This window comes from Bos javanicus, chromosome X (assembly GCF_032452875.1).
Source record: "Bos javanicus breed banteng chromosome X, ARS-OSU_banteng_1.0, whole genome shotgun sequence".
In the NCBI taxonomy this organism is placed as follows: Eukaryota; Metazoa; Chordata; class Mammalia; order Artiodactyla; family Bovidae; genus Bos; species Bos javanicus.
In genome coordinates, this window is record NC_083897.1 from 52,692,607 (window position 1) to 52,712,471 (window position 19,865).

Sequence of the window (19,865 nt, forward strand, 5' to 3'; positions counted from 1 at the left end):
AAGCCATTCTTCCATCCTAACTACTGCTTCTCCAGGCCTTGCCCATCACCTCCCACTAGGTAGTGTTGTGAGACTGGACTATCAGCCACTTCCTACCCATCTCTCTCTTTCCTCTCTTCTTCCCTCATGGATGCCAGCTACCTCTTATGAGTCAGCTCTGGCTGCAGTGGCTTTGCAAGCTCAAACCTATCCCTGAGCCTTATGTCATTCAGAAGGGTTTTGAAAACTAATAAATATGCCAAGAGCTTTTCAATGGCTTTTAGACCCATTCTCTGTTCCTGCTGAGTCAGAGGTAGGGGGAGTGAGGAGTCAAATCTTTAGTCTCCCTTTCCTGCCCTACCAAACCCCTGAACACAGCCTAGCTAACTCTCAGGGGAAAGCCTAGAGGTATCACTTCAGATTGTCAGTCCTTAGGAGATCAATGCTGTTAATGGGGAAGGGGTTCCCAGGGCCACAGTAGTCTTACAAATATCAGCATTTCCAGCGTCTCTAATCTTAAGAAGATAAAGGGCTGGAGTCTAGAGATTGCCTAAAAGAGAAAAGAGTTAGACAGAAACGGAAAATTCTCAGTTTCTCCCAGCAGGGCTAAAGGAACAAGGAAATAAGAGACCAGAGGATTTAGTGACATAAAGCGCCAGAGAATCCTAGGGCTGAAAAGAGAGACACTGGTGAGTGAGGGGGATCAGAGAGCAGGAGATTTACAGGTCTATACCAACCTTAGGGGAATCAAAGAAATGTAACAGTAGCATCTCTGCCTTTAAGGAACTTAGAGTAATTTAGTGGTGAAATAAAAAATTATATACTTGAAACAATTTGTAATTTTGTGCTAAACTGTGGGATTGACCCCCCAAAAAATGGAACTCTGAGAAGTGCTGACATCCTTTGTGAACTGAATGGCTGATTGAGGCATTAGGTGTTCCCACAGGACTTTATGCTCTAGCTACAGTGGCTCCAAATTTTAGGGATGAGTGTGCTTGCTTCTTGCATGTTTTACCGGAGGAAGCATGGGGAGGAAGCTTCACCATCATCACCACTTGTTAATCACTATCATCAACAAGAACCACAATAAATATTAATTGAGCATCCCTCCCTGAGTCTACACTTCTGTTTAGGAGGCAGGGCAAACACAGAAAGAGTCCAAGGACTAGCACAAGAGAGTATATGCCAGTAGCACCAAGACAGAGGGGGAAATGAGAGATGGGGAGGTGAGGAAAGGCTTCCTGGAGGAGGGAGTGCTTGAATTGCCCCTTGAAAGAAGGTTAGGGTTTGGACTGATGAAGAAAAGAGTGAAGGAGGTTGTAAATGGCCTCAACAAGGCACTGAGACATCAAGGCAAGTATGATTAAGTGAGAAAACCTGTTGGACTGGAGCAAAGGGTGTGGCAGGGTAACGTGGGTGATGAAGCTGGAGAGGAAAATTGTGTGGTGATGATTATAGAGAGCCTTAAATGTCAGACAGAAAAAAGTAAGAAGGCAGTGAAGATTTGCATATTTGGGGAGTGACAAGGGCTCGGGGCTTCCCTGATGGCTCCTACAATGCAGGCGACCAGGATTCTGTCTCTAGGTTGGGAAGATCCCCTGGAGAAGGGAATAGACAGAGAAGGGAATACCCACTCCAGTATTCTTGCTGGGAGAATTCCATGGACAGAAGAGCCTGGTGGGCTACAGTCCATGGGGTCACAAAGAGTCAGACACAACTGAGTGACTAACACTTTGAAGGGCACAGAGAAGGAGGAAAGGATAAAAAGAAAAACATGGGGATTCTACGTTCTTCCTAGCTTCAGTCTCCCATGTTAGGGTGATCAACTCAGCAAACAGAAGAGTTTGTCACCCTACTTGTGATTCATCTTGGGAAAGGTTTCCAAAGAAGCCCCCAGGAAGCTTCATACCACATACTTACAGTTGGCAAAGAATTTGGTGCCTTTTGGAAAGTCCCAGCTCCTCAACCCTATGTGTGACATGTTCTCTGATACTGTTGACCCACCTTGTGAAACAGAAAGGAGGCAGGATCAGTCTGCTAACCCAACTGCCACATGTGTCTCAAAAGGCAACAACCTTGTAGAAGCTCATCTGTGCCTGGATCAGCCCGGGAGGGAGGCAGCAATCACAGGAATGTTGAGAAAGTGCCACCACAGCCAGACTCAGCCTTTCTCCAGGCCATCCTGATGGTGGCTGTGACTTGGCCATTCCTCATCTAGATTCTTTTTACTGACTTCCTGCAGCAAAAGGAGATTGGCAAGGCTCTGCTACATTTGTATTATTACCAAGAGGCAGATGTTTTTTCTTTTCCCCTGGGGTTTAGAATTATGCAAATGAAGGCACAAAAACAAAAGTTCAGCTAGGTGGGGGAGGATTCTGTTAAGAATCTAGGCAATTCTCAGAGCTCTTTAAGACACCCCTCTCAGGTTTTACTAACAGCTCACTTGGCTCCTCTCCAGTCAATTTAGAATTTGGTACCTCTTCAGAACCTTCCAACCAAAGACCTGAAAGTTCGTTCTAAAGTTCCTACCTTGGCCTCATTTTTCAAGTGGAGAAATCAAGGCATATAATATGGGTCGGTGGGTTGACCTTGAGTCTCGACACCCCCTCTATCTTTTTCTTTCTCCCTTCGGGTATATACAGTCTCTCTTGGAAAGGAAACTCTACGGCCTGATTGCCTCCCAGGTCTGTCCTCCACCCAACAGTAACAAAATCTGGAGGGCAATAGGACCTAGGGAGATTCAACCCTGAGGCCGAGAGAGACACACCTGCTTAACCGCGTGGGTTGAGCAAGTGTGGGAGCGAGCTAGTTAGGGAGGGAGGGGTAGAAGTGGGCGTCTGCTGCTCTGGGGCAAGAGGAAAGCTGTAGCCCCCTCCAGGGTTCGGGGGTCGTGATAAGAAATCCTTCTAAAGGTTGGCCCAAGCCCCCTTTTGTTGCGCCTCTACGCACCGAGCATCTTTCATCTGCCTGCCCTGGAAGTCGCAGACTGGTTTTGTTTGGTCCCAGCTGTCTCTCCCATTCCGCTCACCCCCGCCCTCTGTGTGCCTTAGTTCCTGAAGTCACCAATCTCTCACAGCTGGAACTGCGGGCCGGCAGGACCCAGGCAGCAGACGGCGCCCAAGAGTTTGGTGACATTTGTCCGGCTGGGTTGGCACCCCGCACGTTGTATTTTTCGCTAGCAAAGTTTCTCGGTGGAAAAGAAGCCCCTCCAGTTTTCTCTGGATCCTGTAGCGGACGCGCACGCCACTTCGCTCCCCGGTGACTGCGCTTGGGGACGGGGCTGTGGCTCTGCTCCTGCCTCTGGTCGGGCTGCCTTGGGTGCGGAGCTTGGGGAATCCTGAGAAGCCGACGTGAGAACCTTTGACTAAGCGTGGGTCTGGAGAGAGCGCCCGCGAGCAGGCGAGCTAACAGCCGTAGCTTAGCAATAGCTAGGTACCTGGTCACTGAACTGAATCCCGAAGGGACGTTCAGGCTGCAACCCCCACTTCTGACTGGCTCAGTTCTCGGCCGATTTGAGAGAGCACACTGGTCAGCGCTCCTCGAGAGCAGCTGCTGAGTGTGGGTGCCCCAGGAAATCGGCCTGCCCCGCTGCCTAGAGGGCTGCGAAAGGCGGAACCGCCACCGAAACAGCAGTTCCCATGGCTCCTTACACGACTGGAATTGGACCCCTGACTAGGCGCTAAGATGTTTGCTTTTGCCTTGTCCAAATTCCACAGCACGTGTGTTGACGATTGGAATCCCGGCCTAATCAAGAGTCAAGTTCAAAGTGGTACTCCTGGATCCTTCATCTCAAACTCCAACAAGTCTAATTTGAGACTAGAAGAGAGGGATCTCCTGCTCTAACTAGTAGATCTCCGTTCTGGAATTGGACTTGACAGCTTTCCTCACCAATACTTCGACTGCAGCTGTTGCACGTTCTTTGGGGGGTGGGGGAGGGGCGGTAGTTCTCTGAAAACCAGACCACAACAGTTGGAACCTCAACAATGGACCAAGTTTTTGAAATTCCCGAAGAGCCAAACGTGGAGCCGATATCCTCTCTTGAGGAAGATGTCATCCGTGGGGCCAACCCCCGATTTACCTTTCCATTTGGCATCCTCTTCTCCACCTTTTTGTACTGTGGGGAGGCAGCATCTGCCTTGTATATGGTTAGAATCTACCGGAAGAATAGTGAAACCTACTGGATGACGTACACCTTTTCTTTCTTTATGTTTTCATCCATCATGGTCCAGTTGACCCTCATTTTTGTCCACAGAGACCTGGCCAAAGACAAGCCACTATCATTGTTTATGCATCTAATCCTCATGGGACCTGTTATCAGGTGAGCAACTTTTCCATCTTTTCCCTCCTCCTCTACCCCCACTCATTGTGCAGAGAAGGATGAATTTAATATTTTTAAAGACTGCTACTGTGCCTCTAATTAAATCGATTCTTCTATTCCCTCCCACTCTTGACTTTCCTGCCTGCCACCCACAAAGTCTTATCTGCAGTCTTAAGTGCCATCGCAATGAACATGTGGCATGTACCCGTGTTCCAAAACCATGTTTGGTACCATTAATAAGACTTCATCTGACAATGTTTGCTATCTGAATTTGAGACCAATTGATGTGATCACCTTGTGAACACTGGCCATAGCTTTGGAGTATGTTATTTTGACCCCGCCTTTTAGATGCTCTTTACATTGGGTGGAAGTTCCTTATCCTCTCCGTCCCATCTCACATTCAGTTTCTTTAACTTGAGCTGCTTGGGCTGCTGTGACTGCTATTTTCAAATTTTCTGGAGTTATTTGACATCTGGGAAATATTTTAAGCCATTTGTGCTCATCTGGTACCCCAACCCTTTGTAGTTTGTTTTTCCTGGCAGTTTATTGGTCCCCTGTTTATCCCTTTGTATCTTTCTGCAATAAAGGTACACGGTTAGAAGGGGCAAAGGAAGAAAGTCTATCTGGATGCTGTAGCACAATATAATAATATAGAGTCTTTCCATTCTGATTGCTTTGAAAGGATAAGAATGTGCCTTATCCTAAGGGGGACAGGCATCTGCATCAGAAGTCTCATCTGGATGCTACGGGATTTTCAAGATAGAGAGATGTTGCAAAATTTATGAGGTCAGTAGGAAAGAATGGACCAAGTTTATCTTGATTGCAAGAGAGGCGGAAACCTGCAGTCAGCTGAGGAATATGGATCATAGTGTTGATGTTGTAATTGCGATTAGGGAGATGTTTCATCATCAGAGACATAAACAGTCTGAAACTGGCTAAGGATGGAACTCTTTAAAGAAAAATTTTTATCAACATATTTAAACGAGGAGGAATTGATTATGCTCCATCAGTGAAAATTTGAGACATCAATAGAAACAGTGGCCTGGAATTCAGGAGACCTGGAATCTAGTGGGCCCCCCTCGCCCCCTCTGTCATTGACTAGTTATGCAGCCTTGGTGAAATCCCTGAAGATGCCTTGAGCCTCAGTTCCTTCATCTGTAAAATAAATGGCTTGGGCTAGATCATGGGTCTCAAACTCAAACACTTAACAGGGGTCAGGCAAGTATCATAAATGAGCAAGGGAAGACAAGTATGAGAAAAACAGTAGCTTCATGTGTGATGATAAATAAAAATGAAGTTTCATTGTTAAAGAAATGATGGAGAGTAGTGAGTGCTGTGGCAATCTGGAGTCCGCAAGATAAGCCTAAAGGAGGCAACTGCTCCACAGCTCCAGTTCGTTGTTTCCTTGTGGGAATTCAGACCCAGTATCACCAAGGCCCCAACTTTTCAGGAGAAGCACTCAAGACAGGATTTTGTGGGAAATAGAATGACTTAATATTTTGACAAGTGATTTTGGTAATTAAATAAAAACACTGTCTGAACCAAACAAGACACAGCTGTTCTTCAGATGTGACTCAGCTGGCCTATACAAACTCTGGACTAGGTAATCTAAAGGTCCTTTCCAGTTCTAAATCTTTGAAGTTAAGCTGTGAAAGGAAGACCTCATCTTGAACTTTGAATCAAGATGTCATTTAGAGATGTCGTCAGAGGAGCAAGGAAACCATTCTTCTCTCCCTTTTTAAATGTAATCTATTGAATTAAAAGTTCAAGTGCTCTTTTAAAAAAATTATATCGATTGGAGGATAATTACTTTACAATATTGTGATGGTCTCTGCCATACATCAACATGAATCAGCCATAGGCATACATGTGTCCCCTCCCTCCTGAAGATGCAAATTTCAGTAAGTACTTCCCCAGCTCCCCATTTTGACTTCTCTCTTTGCTTTGCGGCCTCCCAAGCCATCTTTAATTTGGACCATCCATAGTTTTGAGTACTCTGTTTCATTTTTATCATTTAACTTTGACTAGATATGATTGGAAAGCATTTATAATCTCAGTCAGCTAACCCGACAGCCAGGAAAAATAATTAAAAGCTCATAGATCATATGCTTGATAATGCTTATTTTCAAGGCTTATTTTCAATTTCAAAAATTACATTTTTAGGTAGGTAGGAACTTGATTAGTGCTATTAGGCACATGAAGGTGTTTGGAGGGCCTGGCTTTCTTATGTGAAATGCAAAGCTACCTCTGGAAGTGAAAATGTATTCTCATGTTGTGCCATTTATAAGCAAGGCAAACATGCTTACGTAAACCAGTAAATAGCCTTAAGAATAGAAGCAGGAACAGGATTCTTCATGCAACCGCCCCCCCCCCAATATTTTATTCAGCAATAACATTGATGGGCTTGGGTTAAAATCTAAAATCTTTTGTTGGAAGTGCACATATGCATTTTTCCTGAATCAGAGGAGAAAGTTGCTTTTTTTTTTTCTTCTCTGTTTTTTCCTTCCATCTTTTTCTCTCCTGGATTTCAGTTTTCCTTACAGTGCGGATGTTTCAAGCTACATGCTTCAAGCTGGCACACATGCACCAATGTCAAAGGCATCCTGTGGATAAATGATACAAATGAACTTATTTACAAAGCAGAAACAGAATCATAGGCTTAGAAAACAAATTTATGGTTACCAAAGGTGAAAGGTGAAGGGGAGAGATAAATTGGGAGTTTGGGATTGACATACACACTACTATTTTTTAAATAGGTAACTGGGATTTGTCTGGTGGTCCAGTGGCTAAGACTCTCTGCTCCCAATGCAGGAGGCCTAGTTTGGATCCCCAGTTGGGGAAGTAGCTCCTACATACCACAAATAAGACCTGGTGAAGCCTAATAACTAAATAAATATTTTTTAAAAAATAGATAACCAACAAAGACTTACTGTAGAGCACAGGGAACTCTGTTCAATATTTCATAATAATCTAAATAAGAAAAGAATTTGAAAAAGGATACATGTATATGTAGAATTGAATCACTTTGCTGTACACCTGAAACTAACATAACATTTTAAATCAACTATAGTCCAATATAAAATAAACATTTTTAAGAAAAGAGAGATCCTGTGGAGAATGGCAGCCAGCCAGTGCTCTTTCCTATTAGGTCTAGAGAGCATATAAATCTCTGAACTTGTCTTTGGTCTCTTTATCTGTTAAATTTCATTGCCATTATCATCTCCTTCCATCACTTCTCACTCTGTATTCTTTGCTTCCTTCTTATTCTTTTATTTACTCAGCAAATATTTATCAAATGCCCACTATGTGATAAGGGCAGTGAGTGAGATAAATATAGCCCTTAGCCTGTCAGGAACGGAGAAGGCAATGGCAACCCACTCCAGTGTTCTTGCCTGGAGAATCCCAGGGACGGGGGAGGCTGGTGGGCTGCCGTCTATGAGGTCGCACAGAGTCGGACACAACTGAAGCGACTTAGCAGCAGCAGCAGCAGCAGCCTGTCAGGAAAGACAGCTTAAATTTCGACACAACTGTTCCAACTTATCATAAAAAATAGTCCACAGTTTCCATTCATTTCTCTGTGTGTGGTGGCTGGGGAGGGGCGGGAATTCCAAATCAAAGAAGATTTTCCTCTTTTATAGAGAAAGAATGAAGTTTAAAAGGCTGTTGTTCCCTAAAAGGTCAAGAGACCCCCAGAACAAGCTTTAAAGAGGTCTTTTGAAGTTTCCTAGGTATATAGTACATTGGGTTCTGAGTTGCCAAGTCTTTTTAATTACCTTTGTTGCTAAATGGCTTTCCTGTGTATATTTTAAATTATTTAAATTTTTTATTGGAGTATAGTTGATTTATAAGCATCCCTGTGTATTTGAGAGGTTTTTTCCCAGATCTCCTCCAAGACTTTTTGGCTGAAACAGTTATACCTGTGGGCTTTGTCTTGAAAAAGCAGAGCTTAAAAGACCTGATTATGAAGCTGAAAGGTTTTAATAAGCAACATTTTTCCTCAGGAACTTAAGGTGTTATGAAAACCAGAGCCTTTTGGAACCTTCATCATTTTCTCTCAACACATTATTAATGTTTTTGTATTCAAGTCATTTTTCTATTATAGGCTTATTATTAAGGAGACAAAGCAATTTCTAAGTCCTCAAATACTTCTGAATTGGTATTCTTAGGTTGGTCGATGACCAAATGAACACAAAAGATTTAGATTCAAGTGATTTATAGAAGGCATGACCAGCTGTTTGACTCATGAAAATTGAGAAGAACAGGAGTGAAAGAATGGCAAAAAGTAGCACAACCTTCCTGAGTTATTTATCCCCTCTCACCACCAATTTCTTTCCTAGGACAGCTTTAGTTAAGTTCCCATGATGCTTTACTTCTGCAGATGTTTGGAAGCCATGATTAAGTACCTCACACTGTGGAAGAAAGAGGGGCAGGAGGAGCCCTATGTCAGCCTCACCCGAAAGAAGATGCTAATAAATGGCGAGGAGGTGCTGATAGAATGGGAGGTGGGCCACTCCATCCGGACCCTGGCTATGCACCGCAATGCCTACAAACGTATGTCACAGATTCAAGCCTTCCTGGGCTCAGTGCCCCAGCTGACCTATCAGCTCTATGTGACTCTGATCTCTGCAGAGGTCCCCCTTGGTAGAGGTGAGTGGGGTCAGGTGAGGGGCGGGTTCCACTAAAATCAAGGGTCTTAGAAATCTAGACCTGAACTGTCCAAGATACTGGCCACCAGCTTCCTGTGACTATTTAAAATTTAAAAATGTATTTCCTCAGTCATACGAGCCACATTTCAAGTACTCAGCAGCTATGTATACCTCGTGATTACTGTATTGGTATTATAGAACTTTCTGTTGGACAGCACCAATAGTCAACTTGCAGAGCCAGATATCTCAGGCCTGCCAGATTTCTTAAACCTGAGTAAGGTATTTAGACTAAAAACATCATAGATAAACCGTCTCTGGGCCCAGAAGTGAGTAATACCAGCAGCCAGTAGGACATGTTTCCTACCCACAGTGTTTACATTGCATTGAGGGTGTTTGGTTGGTTGGTATAGGGATGGCTGCCTTTTAATAAGAGTTTCCCTAGTATTCTGATCATGAGAAAACATAATCACTGGGTGAAAGCTCCTTTTACAACTTACACTCCATACTCAGACCTAAGTCAGTTAATACAGGAATCTGCATTTTTTGAAAGTACCCTGATTGATTCTGATCAGCCACTTTTGGGAATCACTGATTGAATCACTCCTTCCTTCCATCTCCAGTGGGGAGAAAGAAAAAGGGTATGGATTGAATATTGGTGAGGGTCAGGCCTGGCCCCAGTTCTGACCTTCTCTGTGTTCTTTAGAAGAAGTTACCAAAGAGGTCACTGTCTTAATCTCTCATTTGTAAAAGAGGGATCCTGGGATGAGTAAGCCTCTAGCAGAGGATAAAGTGTGAGTCAGTGTTTCAAAAGTTGAGATAAAGTACTGTTAATGACTTTTAACAGCCTAAGATTAGCTTCATCTACTTGGGCCTGAGCTGGTACAGCTGTGGGTATAGCTTTGGACCATTTCCTTATTATTATGTATTGACCCTGCTTCACAAAGCCCCATGTTTCAAATAAGTGTAGGGAGGAAATATGTCCTCTTTTTTCTCTGCTAAGAATTGTTCATGAAGTTCTGCTGGTCTTGAAGCTTTTTGCATACCTAGAATTGACAGTAGTTGGGGAGAAAAATCTCTGGAAATGATTCCTCCTGAGAATTTTGAGGGTAATTAAATCACTTAATTAAAATATTATGCATTATAAAAGTAATACATGCACAGAACGAATGGCCTGCAGGTAATTGTATATGCACAGACTATTTCTATGAAGATATGCAAGAAACGATTTACCTCTAGGGAGTGAAAATGAGCAGTCACCTGGCTTTTAGCTTTTACTTTATACCCTTTTATATGTTTTGAATTCCTTTTCACCATGATCATGTATTACTATTTTTGGTCATTTTTTTTAAATTATAAAAATCAGACATGATTATGGTAAAGATTCAAAACTGTACTGAATATATGTAAAATAGGAGAGGTAATCTCATTTCCCAAAGGTAATCTGTTTACCATTTAGTGTATATCCTTCCAGACTTCTTTTTACTGTGTAAATATAAACATACATACAATATATATATGTGTGTGTAGCTACCCTTGTGGCTCAGATGGTAAAGAATCTACCTGCAATGAAGGAAACGTGGGTTCAATCCCTGGGTCAGAAAGATCTCCTGGAGAAGGAAATGGCAACCCACTCCAGTATTCTTGCCTGGGAAATCTCATGAACAGAAGGAGCCTGGCAGGCTACAGTCCATGGGGTCAAAAAGTCAGACACGCCTGAGCACATGACCCATATATGTTTGCCCAAAAAGGGCTGTATTAAACATTCTTTTCAGCAACATGTTTTTTCAAAAGTATACCATGTTTCTTCAATAGTTAATTATATATACATATATAATAATTATAGATACATATATGATAATATAAATATACTATATATTTCTTTTATATGAATCGAACCATTCTTTCTTATTTCTTACTTCCCTAATCTTCTGTTGGTAGGATTAAAGTTTATTTATAATTTTTCCATGCAAAGTTTTTCTCTGATTACAGACCATGCTCCTTTGAACATCTTTATTTAAAGTGTCTGTGTACTGGAATGAGACTCTGTAGAATAACTTCTTAGCAGTAGAATTGCTGGGAGAAAAGATTTGTATGTTTAGAATTTCATCAGTACCGCCAAAAGGTTGTGTGAATTTGTTTTCCCAAGTGTATGAATGTGCCTGTTTCTTCATATCTTAAGCTAAACACTTGTATAATTATAAGATAATTATTTTAATTGCTTTATGAGTGAAGCTGAACATCATTTCATGTTTGGACGTTCTGTTCTTATCTCTATATAGTACTCACTTTTTCTAGTGTGATGTTTGTGTTTTCCTTATTCATTTGGATGAACTATTCACTTATTCTGCCTATTAATCCTTTCCCAGCTGTGGATAAGTGTGTATGTATACATTTGTATAATGTTCTGTATGTGTGCACATACACACATTTTAAATGTGCATATATATGTCATACATGTAAGAGATGTGCAGCACACTATATGTAAGGGACAATATACTTGTAGTATTTTCTGGCATTTTGAAGTATTCAATTTTTATGTATTCATATTCTTTATTGCTTTTAGGTCTTGTGCCTTTCTTACAAAGGCCTTTCACAGCTCATATCTGATAGAGCAGTTTAGCCTGATCTTCCAAACAGAATGAATTTTCAGTTTGTCAATTCCCCCACCAGAACACAAAGCAAGACAATAACAATGAAAAAAAAAGCATTTTATTGAGAATGTGATTGAGATTGCACTCCATTATTTAGGTTATTTTGGAGGGAGTTTACATGTTTTGCAGGATCAGTTAATTTCATGTTAGAAGATAATTGAACTCTCGATTTCATTTAATATTTAGAAATGACTTTATTGAGGTATAAATGACAAAAACCTCTACCTATTTAATGTGTACAACTTGATGAGCTTGGAGATAAATATACCTCCATGAAACATCACTACACTCTATGCCATAAATATGTAAGAACTCTAGCAAGAAAATTACAGTCAATCCTGGGTATCTGCAGGGGTTTGTTTCAGGGACCCCTCATGGATACCAAAATCTGCAAATGCTCAAATTTCTTATATAAAATGGTGTAATATTTGCATATGACCTGTGTACTTCCTCCCATATACTTTACATCATCTCTAGGTTACTTATAATACCTAATACAATGTAAATGCTATGTAAATAGTTATGGATATGATGTAAATACTATGTAAATAGTTGCCAGTAAATGGCAAATTCAAGTTCTGCTTTTTGGAACTTACTGGAATTTTTTCCCAAGTATTTTCCATCCATGTTTGGTTGAATCTGTGGATGCAGAGAGCCAACTATATACAATTTGACTGAGGTACACTTCATTAAATGTTTTTGAATATACTTCAGTAAAATTGTATCATTTTCTTGTTATAGGTCTTACACATTTTTGTGAGGCCTATGTCTAGGTGTTCTATCAGTTTTTAAATCAACTAATTTCCTAAGTGTCAGGGTAGTGCCTATGTAAATTAAATGCATCTCCTGCACTTTAGGAAATAGAGAATGGTGATGATGATGATAGGGGCTAGCAGATAGAGTTTACTATGTTCCAGGGATTTCTCTAATGTAATCATTTCATTTAAATCTTCACAACAATGCTATAAGATACTTGTTATTATCCACATCTTACAAAATGAGAAAACAGAGGCACTGAGAAGTTAAACAAATTCCCCAAGGTCCCATAACTAATGGATGGCAAAAAGGATTGGCATCTAGGACATCCACCTTTAGAACCTATATTTCTAAGTATGAAGTGACAATATTAGTCACTCAGTCGTGTTTGACTCTTTGCAACCCCATGGACTGTAGCCCTCCAGGTTCCTCTGTGCATGTGATTCTCCAGGCAAGAATACTGGAGAGGGTTGACATTTCCTCCTCCAGGGGAAATTCCCAACCCAGGGATCAAACCTGGGTCTCCTGCATTGCAGACAGATTCTTTACCACCTGAGCCACCAGGGAAGCCCAACTATATCACTATACAAAGGTTGTAGGGGAAGCTTTCTGCAAGGCCTTATTTTCAATTCTTTGGTGATTTCCCCTATTAAAATCTTTCTGATGATACCCTCTCTCTTAAGGTTTTGTAAACTACTTTTTGGTTTCACTTTTCCTCATTTTCACCCACCCTCCTATCTTCTCCTTGCTACTCCTCTTTTTTACCATTTGCTCTGGGAGGCCATCTGGATCAGCATAGAGGAGCAAATTCACTAGCAGCATTATGACCTCTTACGGCATGTGTCTATTTGTAGGGAGACAGATGGAAGGTGTTTTTACATTAATTGGAAGCATCAAGCTTTCTGCCTTTTATTACACTACTATCAGCAAACGAGTTCTAAGTTAAGGGAAAGCATCACCACACTTGGCCAGCTATACATCTGCCCTGAAGTTCCAAACTCCATAAGGAGCATCAGCTCTTGAGGATGGCACTGAGTGTGGTTTATACAGCTAAGAGTTTAACAAATAATCATTTTGTACTCCTTAAACTAATACAATGTTATATGGCAATTATATCCCAATACAGCTAGAAAAAATTATAAATAATAAAAATAAAGCTAAGAGTAGGCACTTTAGTCTCCCATTCCAGTACTTGAGACTGCAACCCTATACTTAGAGCTGGAAAAGATCTTGGAAACAAAGCTGTGCTTCTTTTTGGCTTTCCATGGGGAGGTCTTTACTTCTCTTGCAGATTAAATTGACATTTCAATGGCTGTAATGACCTGAATCCAGTGTTTTTATGAGAACAGAAAGCTCCAGTGTTTCTTTTGGATGAGTACACTTGGGCCTCTCATTCTCCTTGACAGCGCTAGATCTTTCTTAGTGACCAGTATCCTCAAAGGAAGGAAGAAAAAGAAAGGGTCACTGGAGTTGAGACTCAGGAGAGCAAGTTAGGGAGCATACTGATCCTTCAGTGATATGGATGTTATGGGCTAAGAAATTTTTTTTTTAAACCACTCTGCCAGAAATTTGGGGATTCCTAAAGTTTACCATACCACTGATGTGATAAACTGGCATTGCTGGTGATTAATACAAGCAACTCTAGAATATCTCAGTGACCTAGGAGACTGAGGCACGTAGATATTCAGTGATTTGCACAAGCTTCTGCACTGCCGAACCAAGGACTTCTAATTGTAGATATTTTACTCTGCCTCTCTAAATTCAGAATTCTTCGTTAATTCCACAAACATTTGTCGAGCACCTACTATACTCCAGGCAGTGTGCTAGGTTCTGGTGACACAGCAGTGAACAAAATAGACATGGCCCTTTCTGCCCTCTTGGAATTTCTGGGATATATTTTATATTCTAGAAATGCACACAAACAAGATTACTTCCCTGAAGAAAATATTCCTCAAAGCAGGGAATTCTATAACCAAAGGCATTCTCTCTGAGTCTTCTAAGACAGGATTTTTTTCAGATAGAGTTCTCTCTGCCTCCAGCATTGTTTTCTCAGGTTTCATCAGGTAGATGCTGCTTATCCCTTTATATGTACTCTTTTTGTGTTAGTGACCTCTCAGTGCTAGTTCTGAAAGTGTTAGTTGTGTTCAACTCTTCTATGACCCCATGGGCTGTAGCCCTCCAGGATCCTCTGTCCATGGAATTCTCCAGGCAAGAATACTGGAGTGGGTTGCCATTTCCTTCTCCAGGGGATCTTCCCAGCCCAGGGATCGAACCCACATCTCCTGTGTCTCCTGCATGGCAGGCAGATTCTTTACGATCTGAGTCACCAGGGAAGCCTTCAATGCTTGTTCTGAGACTCACTTTTTAAAAACATTTATTTTGTATGTTTATATGATTATTAAAGTATTACAGTACATGTTCATTTCTTTTTTTGTGTTTGTTTGTTTTTTCTAATTTTATTTTATTTTTAAACTTTACATAATTGTATTAGTTTTGCCAAATATCAAAATGAATCTGCCACAGGTATACATGTGTTCCCCATCCCGAACCCTCCTCCCTCCTCCCTCCCCATACCATCCCTCTGGGCCGTCTCAGTGCACCAGCCCCAAGCATCCAGCATCGTGCATCGAACCTGGACTGGCAACTCGTTTCCTACATGATATTTAGAAAGATGGTAACAATAACCCGGTGTACGAGACAGCAAAAGAGACACTGATGTATAGAACAGTCTTATGGACTCTGTGGGAGAGGGAGAGGGAGAGGGTGGGAAGATTTGAGAGAATGGCATGTTCATTTCTAATTTCATGGGAAATTTAGAAACTAGAGAAATGTAGAAAAACAAAAACTGCTACAGTCCCTATCACACAAAAATAATTAGTTTGTTTCCATTTTTTTCTCTGAATGTTCCTGGTTTACACAGCTGTGTTCATTCATAGGTTTTCTCTTAAGCCCTCAAATCTTGCCTATCGTCTCTCTGGATCTCTGGGTCAGAGTACAAAGTTCATCAACATTGACTGCCTATTTTTTCTGTTTCTTTTCTTCTTTCTTACAGTGGTGCTCATAGTCTTTTCCCTGATATCTGTCACCTATGGGGCTACCCTCTGCAACATGTTGGCTATCCAGATCAAGTATGATGAATACAAGATTCGCCTTGGGCCACTAGAAGTCCTGTGCATCACCATTTGGCGGACATTGGAGATCACCTCCCGCCTCGTGATTCTCGTGCTCTTTTCAGCCACCTTGAAGTTGAAAGCTGTGCCCTTCTTACTGCTGAACTTCCTGATCATCCTCTTTGAGCCTTGGGTGAAGTTCTGGAGGAGTGGTGCCCAGATGCCCAATAATATTGAGAAAAATTTCAGCCGAGTGGGCACCCTGGTGGTGTTGATTTCCATTACTGTCCTCTACGCTGGCATCAACTTCTCTTGCTGGTCAGCTTTGCAGTTGAAGTTAGCAGATAGGGACCTTGTTGAGAAAGGTCAGAACTGGGGACACATGGGCCTGCACTATAGTGTGAGATTGATAGAGAATGTGATCATGGTCTTGGTTTTTAAGTTCTTTGGAGTGAAAGTGTTACTGAATTACTGTCATTCCTTGATTGCCTTGCAGCTCATTATTGCTTATCTGATTTCCATTGGCTTCATGCTCCTGTTCTTCCAGTACCTGCATCCGTTGCGCTCACTCTTCACCCACAATGTGGTGGACTACCTCCACTGTGTATGCTCCCATCGACACCCTCGGGGTACGGTTGAGAACTCAGAGCCATCTGCTGATGCTGAAGCAAGGCAAAGCATTGTCTGATTCTATCTTTCAGATATTTGGGGATGGGTTGGGGGATGCCAAGACCAACTGTAGAATTGAAGGAGATGATGAGGCTCTTGGGTGAATATCCACCAGGATATTTTTTTGAGTTTTCTGGTAAGCCTATCAGAAGAAAGAGCAGCCCCCAAATAGATTTCATTTCCTTAAGATTGACTGCTATGTTTGTCTTTTATATTTTGTCCTACCTCCTTTCGAAGACAATGGGCTGCTTTTCTGGGTACCTGATGTCCTCTGCCGGCATTCAGAAGTTGTTTTGTGGAATTTACCCGGCGTTTAAATGTTCTTTTGATGAATTTGTGGGAGAGAAAGTGATCTCCCCGTCCTATTCCTCCGCCATCTTAGCTCCTCCTCAGATTGACTGCTATGTTTGAACACCAAGGTAACTACTACATATCTGGGAGAGTCAGAGATGTCATTCATATTCCATCCACCCTGGCCAGCTGTCTGGCTGCCCTGTGAGATAACTTACATCCATGCACCTAAGGCTCTCTGTGACCTTTAAGCTCTGCTCATTCCCTTGAGCATTACTGAGCTTTCTGTGGACTGAACTGAATGACTCAGAATCCCACCAGAATATATCCTGACTGAACAGAGGATGTGACTGTTTACCAGCTATGGGTACTGCCCAGGAAACAGTTTGACTAATGTGGAACCTGTAACTGTGAACGGGGCTGGAGTCTTTCAATTCCAATGAGAAACAGTGATTAAGAGGTAAACCCCCACTATTGAAAGAGCTGTCCCACAAATGAGTTAGCTTTCCATTAGGACTTTACTAGTGATCATTCATCAGGGATCTTTTTTTTTTTCCAGAAGCCCTTCAAAGACACACTGTGAGGAGGGAGTTCAGAGTAGGATTCATTCAAGGCATAAAGCAGCGTGACTCTCTATCTCAGGGACCTGCATGAGCCTCCAGTGTGCTGAGTGGAGTGGTTGAGTCAAAGCTCTTACTTCTTGCCTCTTTATCAAGGATTCCCTCCAACCTGGCTTTGTTGTGCTCTTTGACCAACACTGATGTAGATCTCAGAGAAGCTGAACTGTAATTGAAAATGTTTCTAATGTGTGGAAGAAATGAAAATTGCTTTGTGTCTCCTACTTTCCTCAGTATTTTGTTGATTCATTTTTTTTCAGAGAACAAGAGAGGTAATAATACCTAGGACATCACCTTTATGTTGTTTGGGGTTGGGAGAGTGGCTAACACCCCTAGGTGGAGTGAAGGCAGAGGAGGAAAACCAGATCACGTTAAAGCATCAGTACTGCTTTCTGCCCACAAGATTTTATTTTCTAATAAGGAGCATATGCTTATCAACCATCTGCTCATTCCTACACCCCCAGTGGAGGAATGCAGGTCTCCCTTCCTTATGTATCTTAGTGTTTATATCTCATATGAGTTGGATTGGGAAGATCCACTGGAGAAGGGATAGGCTACCCTCTCCAGTTTTCTTGGGTTTCACTGGTGGCTTAGCTGGTAAAGAATCCTCCTGCTATGCAAGAGACCTAGGTTCATTCCCTGGGTTAGTAAGATCCCCTGGAGAAGGGAGCAGCTACCCACTCCAGTATTCTGGCCTGGAGAATTCCATGGACTGTATAATCCATGGGGTCACAAAGAGTTGGACATGACTGAGTAACTTTCATTCATATGAGTTGGGTATTTTGAAGAGAAAGTCAGCTGGATGCCTCTAAAGTCACCAAGGATATGAAGCTTCTATGGCCACTGACAATTGGGACTGAGTATCCTAGCATTTACCTAACTAATGGTTGCCCCTCACAGACCAAGAAAGTAAGGTTAACTCCTAATAGCATGAATCAGTTGTGCCCACCACAATGCCGTGAGGAATTGTGAACAATCTAATCTAAGAGTCCTCATTCTCATCCAGTCTTACTCTTGGGATCTTGGTAAGAATTTATCTTTTGCCATTTCTCTTCCTCTTATCTAATGTTGGAAGAACTCCCTCTGCTAAGCAGCAGGGTGTGAGCCAAAATTGTCCTATTTCCTGACATGTCTTGTGTGGTTTTGCCATCTTCAACCACTGTTTGGGGCTGAAAGGATTGGATACTTATTTTGGGGAAGAGTAAAGTGACTTGCTTTTGAGAAGTGGAGATTTCCTCTTTCAACATAACTCTCCATTCCTCATCCTCATCTTTCATGATGGAGATGTAGGTGGTTGTCATAAAAAGCACACACCACTGTCCTCTGATTGTTATTCAAGGTAATTTTGAAAGAAATAACCTACCAAATCTCCAGAAGAACACACTGCCTCTTTGGAATTCAAGCAATAATTTCTCCCTAGTGGTTAATGTGCCTTCCATTATTTAAGAGCAAGAGGAGTGTGGAGCTATAATTTAGTCCAGAAAAGCCATGTGAGTCAGCTACTTAAGGATCAGGTGCTATGAGAACATAGAAACACACAGTTGACCCAGGCAAGCCAATTGGAGCTGAAGTGGAGATACAGAGGGCAGAAAAATGTGGCTCACGCCAGACTAGACATATTTTCCTGCATGTATCCTTTCCATCCTCAGCGACTTAATATGCCAGGAATGCAGAGTTTAGGGTGAAGATTGTGGAGCAAGTTCCACTTGAAAAACCAGCTGCTATGTTTTCCACAGAGAAGAGACACCAGTGATACATTACACAAATGAACCTTCAGAACCTCCTATAGGTGGTGGCCTTTCTGTCCCATAGCAATCTTATAGATGCACAGGAGATGCATTGTGGAATATAAGAATAGAGCAGAGGAGTGTGCTCCTTTCCATCTGCAAATACTTCTTTGATTACTCTCTTTTTACCTTCTGAAACCTTAAAGCAACACAGGGTACTTTTAAATTTTATTTTTAATTGAAGGATAATTGCTTTATAATATTGGGCTCTGTAACAACATAGAGGGGTAGGAAGGGGTGGGAGGTGGGAGGGAGGTTCAACACAGGGTACTTTTGTAGGGGCAAGTCTGAGTGGGAGAGGAGGCAGAGATGGGGCCAGCAAATGGACCTTGGAAAAGGAGTACAGAATTACAAAGTGCGGGGGGGGGAATGCTAGACCATTGTAGCAAAAACTATTCTTATGTCATTGAAAATTCAGTAGGCTAAGTATGGACAAATGAACATATTAAGAAAATGAATTATTAATAAATAATAGTTGTCAATTTTAAAGACTATGGGCATAGAACCATGAGGCACTGTAGGAGAATTAAATGCTAGCTAATATTTATGAGCACTTATTATATGTCTGGCATGGTGCTTTATATGCATTATTTCATTCAATCCTCAAAACAACTCTTTTGAGGGTAAGTACTGTGATTCTGCATTTTACAGATGAAGATTCTAAGGCATAGAAAAGTGAAGTGACCTCCCTGAGGTCACAGATAGTGTCAGAACCAGGATTCAGTCTTGGGCACTCAGGCCCCAGACCTTATACTCTTGATCATGATGTAAACTTGCCTAAGTCCTCTTAGGTCCTTTGTGAAATTATTTTAATGTGTTAGTGGTTTCAAGAATAGTTTGTGGGCTGTGGCTGGGTTTATATCAAGCATGCTTTTTCACAAATACTTATCAAGGGGCACCACTCAATTCACTCTAGAGAAGGGTCAAGTCCTGAAAAGCCTACGAGGAAAACTGAGGATGTGTTCACATGCACCTGTAGGCTGGAGACTGAGACGGTTGGGAAGTGGGGTTGGACGGGGAGGGGAAGGATGGTGAAGAGAA

At 41.9% G+C, this 19,865-nt stretch overlaps 1 protein-coding gene across 1 annotated transcript; it reads left to right on the forward strand.

Moving 5' to 3' along the window:
• The first annotated feature begins 3,623 nt into the window (after positions 1–3,623).
• Positions 3,624–17,261, forward strand: XKRX (XK related X-linked). Its single transcript, XM_061409238.1, has 3 exons — positions 3,624–4,297; positions 8,676–8,944; positions 15,403–17,261. The coding sequence occupies exons 1-3, from the start codon at positions 3,963–3,965 to the stop codon at positions 16,146–16,148; spliced, it is 1,350 nt and encodes a 449-aa protein (XP_061265222.1). The 5' UTR covers positions 3,624–3,962; the 3' UTR covers positions 16,149–17,261.
• Positions 17,262–19,865: the final 2,604 nt, after the last annotated feature.